The following is a 14,325-nucleotide window of genomic DNA, read 5'->3' on the forward strand; positions in this document are numbered from 1 at the left end:
CATCTGCATCGTCTATAGAGCTTCAGAGAAAGATGATGTTTTATTCGATCAACCTCAACATGTCGTCCATGATCTAATGTTATGTCATCATCAACATGACCAAACGATCAACCAGTTCTCGTCACATTGACCAAATGGTCAAGTAGATTAATATGACGCATGGTTGGAAGATCAAGTAATGCTCGTTGATCTTTGTGCCACTACCGCTTAAATTAAATGGTCATTTTCTATCGAACATTATAAAGAATAACTATAAAGCTCTCTCTCTCTCTCTCTCTCTCTCTCTCTCTCTCTCTCTTTCTTAAAAAAAGAAGAAGAAAAGCCTCTGAACCCCCATATCGATGGATGAATTTTATTGGATACATCTTCCATGTAGTTTTTCAATGACTTCAGATAGAGCTTCCGAGAAACAATAAGTAAGACCAGACATAGGGAACAGAAGCCAAGAACAAGACACATCCGAGTCGCGCTCACGGCGATACTTCTTCCTCCGAGAGTATAAGCTCGAGAAGGACTTGTTGGTCGTCTCATCGGGGTTGGTGAGGGCGGAGAAGAGGATCTGACGATACACACAGCCGAAGGCAAACAAATAAAAGACAAATAAAGAAAAATGTTAAGAGAGAACCAAATAGGAACGATTTGGTCGAACGAAGGGATCTTTTACGAGAAGCGGCAGTCGGATCCATGACCACATGAACACGCGTTCGCTCTCGTACTTGAAGAATCAAAATGTTAATAGCTTCGATCTTTATATCGTTACATTGATATTTTTTATAGTTATAAAAGTGAATTTATTTATCCCGACGACATCAGTTTTATCGATGAAAATATTAAAAAAAAAATAAAAAAGATAATTTTAATGTTCGGTGGTAAACGATGATGACATAGCTGGCGTCGGTGGTGGTGGATTATGACGTTGCTGGCATCGACATCGACGTAGTTGCCTAGCGCCTTCGATGACAATAAGGTCTACTCTCACTACGATGCCACTCGCCTCGAGCACAACGTCGATCTCATCGTCGCTTGCCCCCGCGCCACTCTATATCTACGTCAACAATGATATAGTTACCGAGCGGCAACTACGTTAGCTTCAATACATATGATGGTGGCCACCATAGTATCTATGGCGAAGATATGACCGCCTTGCCATTGACCCGTCGGGCGGATCCTAGCCTCCCCCTTTGCATCTGCATCGACATCGACGCAGATGTCGAGTGGTCGTTGCAGTAGACGTCATGCTTGGAGATAGTGGAGGACGTGGCCAACGACCTCCTCTACCTTGACCAGAGCAACTTGTCAACCGTGCACACTAACCTTCAACCCTCCAATGTTATGCTTGGCCTAGACTTCAAGTCCTGCCTCGCTGACTATGCTCTCATCTCATCCCTCCTCCTCCTTCCCCCGGCCTCACCCCATGACCTCGTTGCCCTCTCCTCCTTCGTCGCATCCTCCGTCCTCTTTGACCATGCGCTCGAGCCCTACCTTCTCAAGCCCTCCTTCACCTCCCCTTCCGACATCTACAACTTTGGCGTCCTCCTCCTTGAGCTCCTCGCCGAGAAGACCCCCTTCCAGGACCTAGTGAAGGAGCACAGCATTAACATCCCTCGATGGATCCACTGTGCGGGAGGAGTGAAATGACTCCGACGAGGACCCTGGGTCGTCTGAGAATGAGGCATTCGAGAAGAAGCTGATGGCGCTATTGAACATTGCTGTGGCGTGTGTAGCGATCGAGGCGAAGAAGCGACCGTTGATGCGAGAGGTGCTACGAATGATTAGGAAGCCGCAAGCATAGGTGATGGTCTCATCTAATAGCAATGACCATTCGTCGAGGAGATGGTCGGACATGGAACAGAGCTTGCCGAGAGAGTATGGATCGAAGGGCGACGATTGCTCGACATCTGCGTCGATGCTGACGTAGATGCAAAAGAGGAGGGCAGCATGCTCCTCGTGGAGGAAAGTGACGTCACAATGAGAGCGAACCTCATCATTGTTGGAAGCGGCCAGGTAACTACGCCAGCATCGATGCTAGCTACGTCATCGTCTGTCATTGAACGTTAAAATTATATTTTTATCTTTTATTTTTATGTTTCTATCGATAAAACTAACATCGTTAAAATAAATGAAGTTAGATATTTCATTTTCATAACTATAGAAATGCTAATGTAATATTTTAAAGTATAGAGATCGAAACGCTAAAGAAATGCCAATATATAATTAACCCTACTTCGACAAAAACATGAGTCTATGATCACATACAAACATCATCACACAAATTTTAATATACATCATCACATAAATTTTAATATATAAATATACAGCACTTACATTTCTAATACCCATCATAATAATAGTTTTAACAGGCTCTTAAAGAGAACTAATATCAAATAAACGTGGTGTGTGCTTAGATTAATGATGAAACCAAGATCAATTGAAGTTAACAGCATAAACATACATGCTAAGTTTAGACTTGGGGCTAAGACAAATACACAAAGATCCAGTCCCTTGCATGCAAAGGCCATGGGTGAGGACAATATCGTCACTGCCGTGCCCTCTCATTCATCGCAGGTGTGTGACGAGAGAGAGACACCAATGGCAGACATGAAGCGAAGGAGAGGATATTTCACACAAGGAGAGGACTCTGCAAGAAATTTTTAAAAATTACGCTCTATGAGAATTTCTTACAAATATCTTTTAAAAAATGCACCATATATATATATATATATATATATATATATATATATATATATATATATATAGAATAAACTCCTAAAATAACTTGAACCACAAAAAATGATAAGAAACGAAAAGCATCGTTAGAAAACCATTTCTTGTTACCACTTCATTTAATTAGTACATGTAGGCAAACTTAGTTGAGCCACATAACTCAAGGATCATGCACATACTACAACACTCGCAATGCATTCACCTCTTGGGATCAAATCTTTTGTACTCAGCTTATTTCCATCTTTTAATACTTGCATCGACAGGAACAGATATAACATTGCACCTTGTGATATTTATTATACAATCAGCAGGCACCTCGGGATATACGATACAGTGGTGATAGCATGAAAGGGGAGAAAAATCATATAAAACTCAAAAAAAAAAAAAAGCAAAGGAAAGGAAAGAAAATAGAAAGAAAAACTGGTAAAAAAAAATAAGGATACAAATGGCTGTTAGTCTTACGAGAGAGCCGAAAGCAGAGAGCAGCTTCCCCAAGACTCTTCCTCATCCTACTAGAGACCAATAGTTACTGTACAGTATCGTTCATCTATGGTCTTCTACAAGATTCGATTACTTTGACAACTGCTGAATGAGTGTCCGGTGATATCATGTTTAGCGACACATGAAATGCCTGGCAAACCAATTCAAACACACAATATTATGTGCTGACAGGAAGTAAGAAAATAAATATACCTTAGTTGAGGAATACTAATAATTGGAAGTGTTAACGTAAAATGCTGCACATCTGAAATCTATTTGTGTATATCATTGCAACATTAAAGTAGCATCAAGATCCTAAAAGAACAGAAATAACTTATTAAATGGTAGATTATACAGTGTGTAAAACAATGTCTACAGAAGGCAACCCAGATCACAAGTGCCAAGTGATTGTAGCATATCAAATTTAAGTGTGAGAAGTCACACAATAAAGCAGCTTATGCAACATGGAGTTACAGTGGTTGCGGATACACTCACAAACACATGAAGAGTTAAAATAAAATCCTATTAGAATGATTCTCATCCCCTCAAAATTAATGAAAGCTCCAAACTGAAAAACCGGTTCCATTGACCATGATTTATGACATATAAAACCTAAAAATAAAAATCGTATATACATTCTAAAATTTGCATCTAGTGAAGGAATAAGTAACAAATCAAGCAAAATTTTATACATTCATCTAACAATATTTAGATTAAAATTAATCATTCGATCATAAGTTAAAACAACTAAGATTTTAGAAGCAAACATGAATACTTTTATGCTGTCCCTTGCGTCTTGGTTTCGATGAACACAAAATATATACCAATCACTTAAACTTGGGTTCTATGTATTTTAAACGTTGTAATCATGTTTGTTGAAGACAATCTCCAATTTGGAGAATCCATGATTAATAATAAGGTGATAGATGAGGCCTCAAGTCCTCTCACAGCATTCTAGATCAACTTTATTTTGTATTGCAACATGAGAAGAACCACTTCCCCATGTAGGAAGATAGAGGTAAATAGGAAAAAAAGAACATTTTGTTGACTTACCACAAATCTTTCTAGAACAGGAACTAGAGCATGCAAGTTCCGATTTGGAAGGCAGTTGGCAATAGCTTGGCGAAGTTTAGAACTGATGGCAGAAAATTACCATTAGCATGAGTAAATTAAGTTATGATAAAAAATAAAAATACAGAAAGGTTATGCAGACCTTTCTGTTGACAGAAACCCGAGCAAAAGAGCTGCATAAGCTTCAATGATCATCATTTCAGCCTCCCGTGCTCCTTCCAACAATGACTCTTCATCATCCTGTTAACTCATTATAAAAACCAAAATCAGTAGGCTCATTGGCTAATGTGCATTCTTAACGAGGCATATAACATCATAGAGCGACATCACTGACTCAACAGTCTGTACATTTTAAGGGCTATTATAATGTAAAGAATATCAATGATCATGATCTTTCAAACTTCATAATCGGTTGAGTGGTGACTTTACAACAGTTAGATGCATCATTAAGAAATTCAAGGTGACAATTAAATTAGATTTGTTATTTGTGATAATATACTTGAACAAACAACAACGATGCAACCGCAAGTTTGTAACTTACTGTGTACTGTGCAAAATCATAATGCAAATAAAAATAACAAATCCTACAAAATGTTACAACTGCAAGTTTGTAACAATTACAAACTGCAAGTTTGTAATACTGTCAATGCCAATCCCAAGCCCGGATGAAAAAGGTGGAGGGTTGCATTAGATCACTGACAACGTAAAACTACGTTAGATCCCATAAACATGAATCTTAATCTTAACCGATTTTTGTTGAGACTTTGTGGTATTGTTGTTGCATAAAGTGTGCTTCGCATCACTTTTTTTAATGTTTTGCCATTGAACATAATAGAATTCAGAAAAGGAATCAAATACACATTTTGGTATTATAACAGAAACAAGCATAACTCTTGATGCAAGCATTATCTTGCTATATTAATCATTTCAGAAGTATCTTCAAGATAAATTTGTCATGTCAATATACCTAATCTAATAAATACCCATTATATGAAGCGTTAGCTTACACATAGAGAAGGTTTTTCGTCTTTAGCCTCCCCATTTCCTTGATTTTCCATAAATATGGAGCACAACAATGGAATTGCATCCCTTTGTGGCTCCACGTTTACTGATTTTCCTGGTCGACTTACTGAAACACGAGCTGCTGCAAGACGTGATCTGCAGAGTAGATATAATTAATGTAATAAATAATAAAAAAATTAGCCTAGCATATGTAAACTAATGCTCTAATATGAATCAAAGAAAATTAAAAATTATAAAAAACAGAAAAGTGAAAAATAAGAGAACAGGATAAATTTTGTATTGGTGAAATATAATAGGCTTTTGTGACAATGAAACTTGATCAATTGCCAAGAACCCTCACTCACTCTCTCTCTGTCTCTCTCATGTTCATGTGCACCTTTTATGCAGCGGAACTAAGGTTGATAGCCTAAAAAAGAAAAGGATTCATAATCATATCTACTACTTGTAACATCAAACAAGGCTATCTTTTTTCCATTTTGCCATCTCAGGCTCCTCCATGACTTGCCATCTAGGTTTTTGAATCATAAATATGTTCTACAATAACAATTTAGCACAGCCTTAGTCTCTTTCAGGCCATGCAAATATCAGAAGATTTTGTATTTGTTCGCTGACTCCAAAATCAGATCATAGTTCCTCCAACATTCAATGCACTTTTAAGCAGGCTTTACTCTTACCTCATAGCTTAATGGGCATTTGATTGAGTTGTAGATACATGCATATGTCTATTCAAGAATATATGCCTCTCTTATGAAATTCCTATTGCTCACATGTCATGGAATTTGCTGAAGTCCAAAATAAACTAATCAATTACTAGGACATCTAAGTTATTGAAACCAAACTTGCATGACTACATCATGCTTTCCATATTTTGGTGTTAATACGAGGACAAAAAGACATAACTTGATAATTGGTGTTGGCAAAGTAGTCCTGCCCAATTTATACCACAATTCTTATCATGTTGTTATGGCTGTGCTTGTTTGGTCGAACCAGGCGGTTGTATTTGCTTGCTATAGAAAACATTTGCAGTTGCTCCTTTTTTTATTTGGTTATGGGGGAGGAGGGTTAGTTTTTTGTATGAAAGCCATTGCAGATTTCAGATAATAGATTTCTCCAATAAGATTAAAAAATTATTCTTGCATCACTTGTGGTTGTTTAAACACCTTTTTCCACAGAATGCATGCTAAGATGACAGGTCCTTTATGCATAGTTTCATGCTTTCTTTTTGTTTTTCTTTCCTCTAAGTCTTCATTGGTTATTTATTCTCTCTGTAACTTCTTTGTTTTCTTCTCCAAACAAAGTACATATACTATTTAATTATTCTCCAAAAGTATATAATATTACGGAATAGAAGATGACCTGTTTTGACTATCCTTCTCCACTAGGTTCACAAGCAAGCCCAATATAGCTACCAATAAATCCAATTCATGATCACTGAGATGTCTGTTGTTCAGATGACAGTTACTGTTATGTTGGTTGGTAGATAAGGTGCTCTCGTTCACTTTGCTGTTTGTTTGAAACGAACAGTCAAATGATGGAAAATGGCTAACTATTAAAGAAACCATAGTATGCAGTCCACCACATGCAGCAATTTGCTGACACCCTACAGAGTTGTCATTTGTTAAGTTCATCAGAACCTGCAAGTTAAACACACAGCTCTAAATTATTACACAAGGACCAAAATGAATAACAATTCATAAAAATGACATGAAAATAATTTGACTGCATTTGTAAATTCATGCAGAGGCAGAGAGAGAAAGACACTTGTTTTTAGCAGGTAAAGTAATAAAAATAACAGTGGAAGCTTAGCAAACAATTTCTGGCAGCCAACATAGCAAATAAAAAACACTTCAGGTAAATCTTCACACATCTGAAAAGTGCATACTTTCCCACATCTGGATAAGTTTATCCTTTACCACATTTGGAAAAGTCATCTCTGGATTGTAACATTCATAGAATCAAATCATCAGTAACTTAAGAGGTCAGACCAACACTTGTTTAGATATCAAAATGAAAATCAGTTGGCCTACATATGCTCAAAGTTGCACTAAAGGGGAACCAAATGTTAGCAGTTCCAACAAAATCGATAAAACACACACCAAGATGGTTCCCGATAATTAGTCTAGTAGGACAACAAGATTATTTCCGTTCCCAATGAATGAACTTTCTGGGATCTGCATGCTCCTTTTGCAAGATATAATTTGGTTAGGAAATAACCATTTGAACCGATGGAAGGCTAGGGAACAACAAATTTATAAAAGAAAAGTATGAAAAATTGAAAACATGAAATCATTAAATCATAATTATGACCAAGCATCACTTCATGTCAATTTGTCTAGTAATTAAAGTAACTAAGTAGAGAAGTCTTGAAAAGCATTACTTAATATGCTAGCTAAGATAGCTTAACAAGTCCCACCCCAGTATGAAGTGACCATAAAAATCATGTTTGTGATACTTTAATCATTGGTATCATAATCCACCATTGTTCAACCCCAACAGGGGATGTCAATGACCTTCATTTTCTGTTCGACCATAGACCAATGCATCTCCAAAGAATAAAAGGACCCAGGAAAGTCATAGGCTTATTGGTTCATTCCTAACAAAATTCTAGTAAGCTGCAGTAATGTTAGATGGTAATGATTCAATTTTTTTCAGAGACTAGTGATTCTATTGGCAAAACAAATCTGATACTTAAAGTGAACTGATTTATAAGGGAACAACAAATAAAATAACATACAAAATAGGAAAAAGTATTTGTAATTGTATTATAACAAAATTGACTTATTGAAATAAATAATAAGCATATTTTAAGACAATAGAATCAAAATTGACCTACTGAAATTTATACATGCCCTATCCTTAACCATTCATGTACAACAGCTGCTCCAGTTTTTTGGGTATTTGAGTCTACCTGACATGCTTAGGCCAAAATAAGGTGCTCGTCACTATAGATGGGTACAGGAAAATAGGTATCCAGTTCAGATTCAATAAGGCAGGAAGAAATTCACAAGTAACTTTTCCTTTTCATAACCCAAGATTCTGACCTGGAAACCGTCAAACAAAAACCCCTAGACAAAAATGATACCAACTAATTATGTCTAAAGTAACATTTTACTAGTTACTCAGCAGTTTAAGATTGTTGGCCTGCTGGGTATGACCCTTGCAGGAAAAAAAATAATTGATTCATTTTGGCCTTTAAATATCTGTACTTAAACATTATAAACAACAAATGCATATTATGGTACACCATATCAGTATAACAATCATCTCAAAGATTTCAAATTTCCCATAAAAGAAACAAATGATATCAGTAAATTAGTACTAAAATGATTGCATATTTAGATAAGAATACAACTATTTTGCTTTCAGCATATAAGTAAATAAGCCAACCATATCATTTACTTGACATCATTTGCTGCATGTGTATGTTTGTTTGCTTACACAGGACAACAACAACTAAATACGGACCATTCAATTACCTTCACTGAAGTGAGGAGACAGTCTTCCGCAAGGCTTGAATCTTCATCAATTCCTGATGGATGAGACTTTGCACAATTCTTGTGATTTTCTTCATTTGTTAATTGACTCAAAACATCATCTGTAGTAATTATTGGGAGTTCACACCCATCCAAAAGTTCTTTATTTGGTAAATCACCTTCATGATCCTGAGTTTTCGTTTTCTTCTTTGCCAACAATTCCCATTTGGAAGGTTTTAAGTCACCTTCATCAAATGCAAAAGGATCATTTATGTCCATTTCACAATTGCCTTTATCATCTTTTGGCATATGAGGTCTTCTAGACATGCTATCAGAGCTCATTGTTGCACCATTGGATTTTATAGAGATCCATCGATTTGAAATCCTAAAAGAATTCATCTTCGAACCACTAGAATTAACTTTTGCCTTCAAAGTATTACCATTCATACAGCCACCTCCGATAGATCTATTAATTACATCATATGAAACAGAGGCGGAAAAATCAATTGCCATTTCTGAACCAGAATGAGAAACTTCTAATTGGGTATAAGATGATTTCTGTCGTTTATGACATATCTTTATGATGTTCACTTCAGACTCCCTGTCAACACCAGAACACCCAGCATAATAACTATCTGGTGGCTCATCACTGTTATCTGCCAAAATAGAAGAAAATATACTGACGATGACAAGCAACAATAATTTACAGACAAATTATAATAGCAAACGTAAGTAAAAGGTATCTAAAAGACATTTTGAGCAAGAAGTTTTGATTCACTAATAAAAAAGCAACCAGTATCCTGGAGTAATTACTGACAATGATGATTTACATACTCTACCAGCGGCCAAGCTTAATGACAATATATAAATTGCAATATACTTTAAAAATAATCTTACTAGGCATATTCATAATAACTTAAAACTAGAATATTAGAAACATCACCCCAAGGATCACGTACAAAATCAAGAACTGCTTTTCAAAACTTTGATAATAAATTATTTTCAATACATGCCCTTTTTTAAGGAAAAAATTTTCATCCCCACATAGATTTAATGTAGTAACAACAGATGACCAAGAAAATGCTAACACTACAATAATATCAAGAATCATCTTCCACATATTTGCAAAAGAGTAATATTCAGATCTTGAGCCAAATTAAGATCCAAGGAAATGAAAAAAAAAAAAAAAAGAATGACACAAATTTGATTGTTATATGATGAATAACAGTTTGCTCAAATATTATATAATCCCCCTATATAGTATCTTTGATAAAAATAAAAAAAAACCTTTCTATCAAATGAGAAAAAAAGCAGAAAAGGCTGCATAAGATTAGCTAAAAGAGATCCAGAAAATCCAAGTACCTTTCAGTTCTTGGTTCACTTGAAGACTCTGATATTCAGAAATTAACTTCTCTTTGTTTGAAATGCTGAATTTACCCTGGAGCAAAGAAAAATCTGTAGTGCAATACAAAATAAACCAACAGAAACATCAATAAGTACCAGTGCAATAATTTGTTTTTTCCAGTGAGATTGAACAAAAGCACATGAAAAGGTCTGATCAGTTAGCACATGACAGAGACCTGAAAATAACTTAATGGCACTGATGATGACCCCAACAAAAGAAAGTTGTACGCCACCATAGTTCGACTTGTGTTTCATCTCAAGTAAATGACTCTGTTAAAAAATAAAACAAAATGTGTACAGTTAGAAGATAATCATAGAAACAAAATACAAAATTAGTCACTTGTAAGGCTGATACAGTACCTGATTATCCTTACTTAAGAATGTTGCATTCTCCATAATTTTCAAACATTTTAAGAGAAGTAGCATACTTTGCAACACTGATTCATCTTTAGAATGTGACAACAATGATGAGCTGTGCCATGTCTACAACATCAAGCATGCCATAGTCAACACATTGCAAGGACACTAGAAAAAGTACGATGTCGATTCAATCATAGATATTTAGAAAAAGGATCTTGCTATGTAGTTATCTCAGGAAAACTCATGTTGATACTGATATTGACATTCCATGTGCTCATGTGAAAGTTAAGCCCATCCATGCATGTATGAACTAAAGTGGCTACGCTGCTACAATATACAATGACAACATAAACAGAATATATCTTTAATTAATCAAACTTCATATGGCTCATAAATAACACAGAAAATAACAACAACCCATCCAAAAAAGTAATAAGGTTTAGAAACAACAAAGCATATAGCTAGAAATTAAACATTAATGATCCAACAACAAATAATGCTAAAACTTTAAATACCACCACATAATTCAACTTCAAAAAATATTTTACCAACTTATAACACAATAAGCAAAACTCTATCAAGCAATAATGTCTCCAGCATTTCTATTGAACAGATTACTAATGTATATTAAGTAACAAAAGGAAGTTCTTAACAACACAAAAGAGTTGATGCTTGTCTGTGAGTCAGCATTATTAATTGTCATCACATGCTCGCATTTTCTCATCAATATGACACTAGCTATCATGTCCTCTTCTTTTGGAAATTGCTTATTGGCACCCTTCTATAATTCCAAAGCCAGATGCAGAATCGAAGCACAAATCACAACGATATAGAAGAATCAGATATGAACACTTGTTGAAATCATATTGCTCCCTATAGTCTAATACACATTTATTATAAAAAAAAATCAGTAAAGTAAATTCAAATCTCATCTCACCTCCAAGGTGGAGTGGCAACTAGCAAGAACATCAAAGATTGCATCAAGTCCACCAAGCTCTCTCAACTTTTCTTTAAATTCTCGCCCAGGCATTTTCACCATATCACACGTGTCTAAAAACAATATGTCAGCAGCAAATTAACGACAATGATATGCAAAAGAAAATGTACAGCAACAGTGAAACAGCATCTAAACCAATAACCATAATAGACCAATCAGAAAAAGTTAATTATCAGATGTGTAAACATTTATCCCAATATTTTTTTAATCTTATTTCTCCAAACAGTGCAACAGACTAATCTATTAAGCAATATGGTTGTTTGGTAAAATGTTGAGACCCTATTTTTGGAGCAAACGTAACACTATAATGGCTAAGCTCCTAGATAGTCATAAGTTTTTAAACACCAGCTGGACCTATATGTGTTGACCAGTATTTATCGATCTGCATATCAGCTCATATTTATTTTTTTAAATTATATTCAACAGTACTAGGTGGTACAGGTCAGTGTACCGCCTGGTTTACTGATATTTTATCAGTCCAAAAGGAAACTGAAATCGGTATTGAAATGGCAATTTGTGCAGACAGAATTTATGGATTGTAACAGACCACAAGAAAGCAGTCCACCTAATCAAGCATATAACAAAGCACAGCAACAATGTTAAGCATATATTGAAACTAACCCTACCTTCAAATGATACAGTAGATAAACATGCTTTTTCAATGGTCAATAATGCTATCCATTTGGGGCTCAGCTCTGGCCTCTCTGTTGCTTCATCATTCCCATGGCCTGCTTTTATCTCTTTACAACTTAAAAGAATTTCTGAAACTTTTGAAACGATGGCCTTCGCAGTGGAATCTAATCCTTTATATGAACTCCCTACAACTTGAGGCTTGCGTTTCCCAAGAAGTTTAGATCCAAAACTTGCGGCTTTGTCTCTGTTGACAGAAGGAACTGTTGGTTTCAATAACTTAAGAAGAAAGCCAATACAAGATGGTGTATCCAGCAAATTATCATCTTGAACCTGAAATACATTAAATAAAAAAGTTATTTAAGTTGATCAGCCAAACTATGATGCTGAGTATGAAGATACACAATTCAATTAGTAGGACATAAGCAAGTCAGCATTGAAGCATACAGATAAGCATGAGAAATGCATGAAGTGTAATCCACAGATGAAAGTCAATATTTATACACATCTTCACCTATACCAAATTTCAACACAAAACCCTTCCAAATTAAAATATAAATTGAAAGGAGCTGAGTACGTCTTAAACTGCTAAGAGATAACATGATAAGAGACAGATATATACTCTTTTAAGTGATAGATGAGTAATTGGATGAAAAACATCATTAAAAGTAACTATTAATGGAAGTGACTCTTTTAATTAAATCATCAACAACTTCCACCTACAGGACCAGGCTCAAAAGAGAAATGCAAATGTTGAATCATAAAGATAATATTAAGAGTGTGCTCTATATCAGTTTGAATAATTCAATATCTACTGGGTTTAAATATCTTATGCTTTAGAATATAATTGGTCTGTGATGCATTCAATTTAAAGTTCTCTTCAAGTCACTTTTCGTATATAGAGTTTACATCCTATGAGTGATGCCAATCTAGTGAGAAATAGGCAAGCAAGTAAAGGTGTAGGACCTAGTTGACAAATAGCAAATAACTTCTAGAAATTCACTTTACCATTATCTCTGGGACATCAATGTTGAATGACATGTAGCATGCAAGTCGACAAATAAACAAGAAACCTCAGGTAATAAATGATTTTCTAAAGTGAAAAACACATTGATAAAAGGCTTATTATTTTGTGTCATGTAGAACGGATGATAAAAAATCATAGGCACAATATGCTGAAAAACTACTAACGTATACAAGGAACTTACATCACTTGCCAAGACGTAGAACAGAGCAGCAGCAGCAACTGTACTTGGAGAATCATCTAAATTTAGACCCAAAATGGCATCAATTATTCTCTTGGCCATCCTGTAAGGCGTTCAAAAATCTAAGCATGTCAAACTATGCATGCTGCAAACAGATGATAGAGACGGAACCAACAAAGTTTTTTGAAGTTATTATAATGGCGACTGCGTCGATGTTCAACATTTCAATCCGAAAACTACTTTCTTGAAACACAACTAAAACGACAACGGGGTAAATATAAAAAGGCATCTCATTTACGCACCCCTGCACCCGGAGAAGTCGCCTTTGCTGCGCAGTCTCGCAGGCTGACAGCAATGACAGCAAGCTCGCACGCTGGACCCTCACCGGATGGCCTGGCCGCAAACCATCCAACGCGAAGTTCACCTCGTCGACGTGCTCCATCATCTCCCCGAACTCCTGCGCCTCCATCAGCGTCGCCGTCGTCACCGCCGACGCCAGATCCCTCTCTGCCCCGCGCCTTCCCGTCCTGGTACCGTCCGATCCGTGCGGCTCGTTCGGCGGTCCGAGGGACGGGGAAAAGAGGGAAGGGGCGAGGGTCGGGGGGTCGTCGGGGAGGTCGAAGGGGTTCAGGGACCAAGGGGAGGAGGAATCTTGAGAGGAGAATGCAGCGTGAGCGTGGGCGTGGCGGCCATGGGAGCTGTCCTGGGAGAAGGGAAGGTCGAGAAGCTCTCCGGCGGCGGAATCGGGTTCCCCGTCGGCGTCGGATGAGTCGAGGAGGATGGGGTCGGAGGAGGTGCGGCCGGCGCCGCAGCGGGCGGCTCTCCGGGCGTAAGTGCGCACGATCATCGCCTTCTTGCGGGGCTGCTTGAGAGACGGGGCTTCGAATCCCTTCTTGCTCTGACCGAGGAAGAATTAGGGTCGGGCGGTAACCGGAACCCGGATTCCACAGGAACGAGG

At 36.8% G+C, this 14,325-nt stretch overlaps 1 protein-coding gene across 3 annotated transcripts; it reads right to left on the bottom strand.

Moving 5' to 3' along the window:
* Positions 1–2,500: 2,500 nt before the first annotated feature.
* LOC103972100 (wings apart-like protein 2) lies at positions 2,501–14,318 on the bottom strand. 3 transcript variants are annotated; one of them, XR_010481336.1, is made up of 14 exons: positions 13,670–14,318; positions 13,371–13,470; positions 12,159–12,495; positions 11,473–11,585; positions 10,536–10,658; positions 10,352–10,445; positions 10,134–10,226; positions 8,775–9,427; positions 6,655–6,932; positions 5,283–5,433; positions 4,418–4,515; positions 4,258–4,339; positions 3,187–3,355; positions 2,501–2,638 (listed from the first exon to the last, which is right to left on the bottom strand). XR_010481336.1 is itself a non-coding variant. In XM_009386302.3 (13 exons), the coding sequence occupies exons 1-13, from the start codon at positions 14,212–14,214 to the stop codon at positions 3,272–3,274; spliced, it is 2,751 nt and encodes a 916-aa protein (XP_009384577.2). In that variant the 5' UTR covers positions 14,215–14,318; the 3' UTR covers positions 2,983–3,271. The 3 variants fall into 3 exon arrangements, 2 of the variants coding, with proteins under 2 accessions (XP_009384577.2, XP_064946887.1); XM_009386302.3 differs by lacking the exon at positions 2,501–2,638 and having other exon boundaries at positions 2,983–3,355; XM_065090815.1 differs by lacking the exons at positions 2,501–2,638; positions 3,187–3,355; positions 4,258–4,339 and having other exon boundaries at positions 5,243–5,433.
* Positions 14,319–14,325: the final 7 nt, after the last annotated feature.

This window comes from Musa acuminata, chromosome BXJ1-11 (genome assembly GCF_036884655.1).
Source record: "Musa acuminata AAA Group cultivar baxijiao chromosome BXJ1-11, Cavendish_Baxijiao_AAA, whole genome shotgun sequence".
Taxonomy (NCBI): Eukaryota; Viridiplantae; Streptophyta; class Magnoliopsida; order Zingiberales; family Musaceae; genus Musa; species Musa acuminata.

Excerpts from the sequence above, each read along its gene's own strand:
- LOC103972100 (XM_009386302.3), bottom strand. The coding sequence starts at position 14,214 with ATGATCGTGCGCACTTACGCCCGGAGAGCCGCCCGCTGCGGCGCCGGC. Across the intron at positions 6,933-8,774 it reads GTCTCCTCACTTCAGTGAAG|GTTCTGATGAACTTAACAAA; the intron begins GTAATTGAATGG and ends TTTAACTTGCAG. Across the intron at positions 3,356-4,257 it reads CTGTTCTAGAAAGATTTGTG|GCATTTCATGTGTCGCTAAA; the intron begins GTAAGTCAACAA and ends TTGGTTTGCCAG.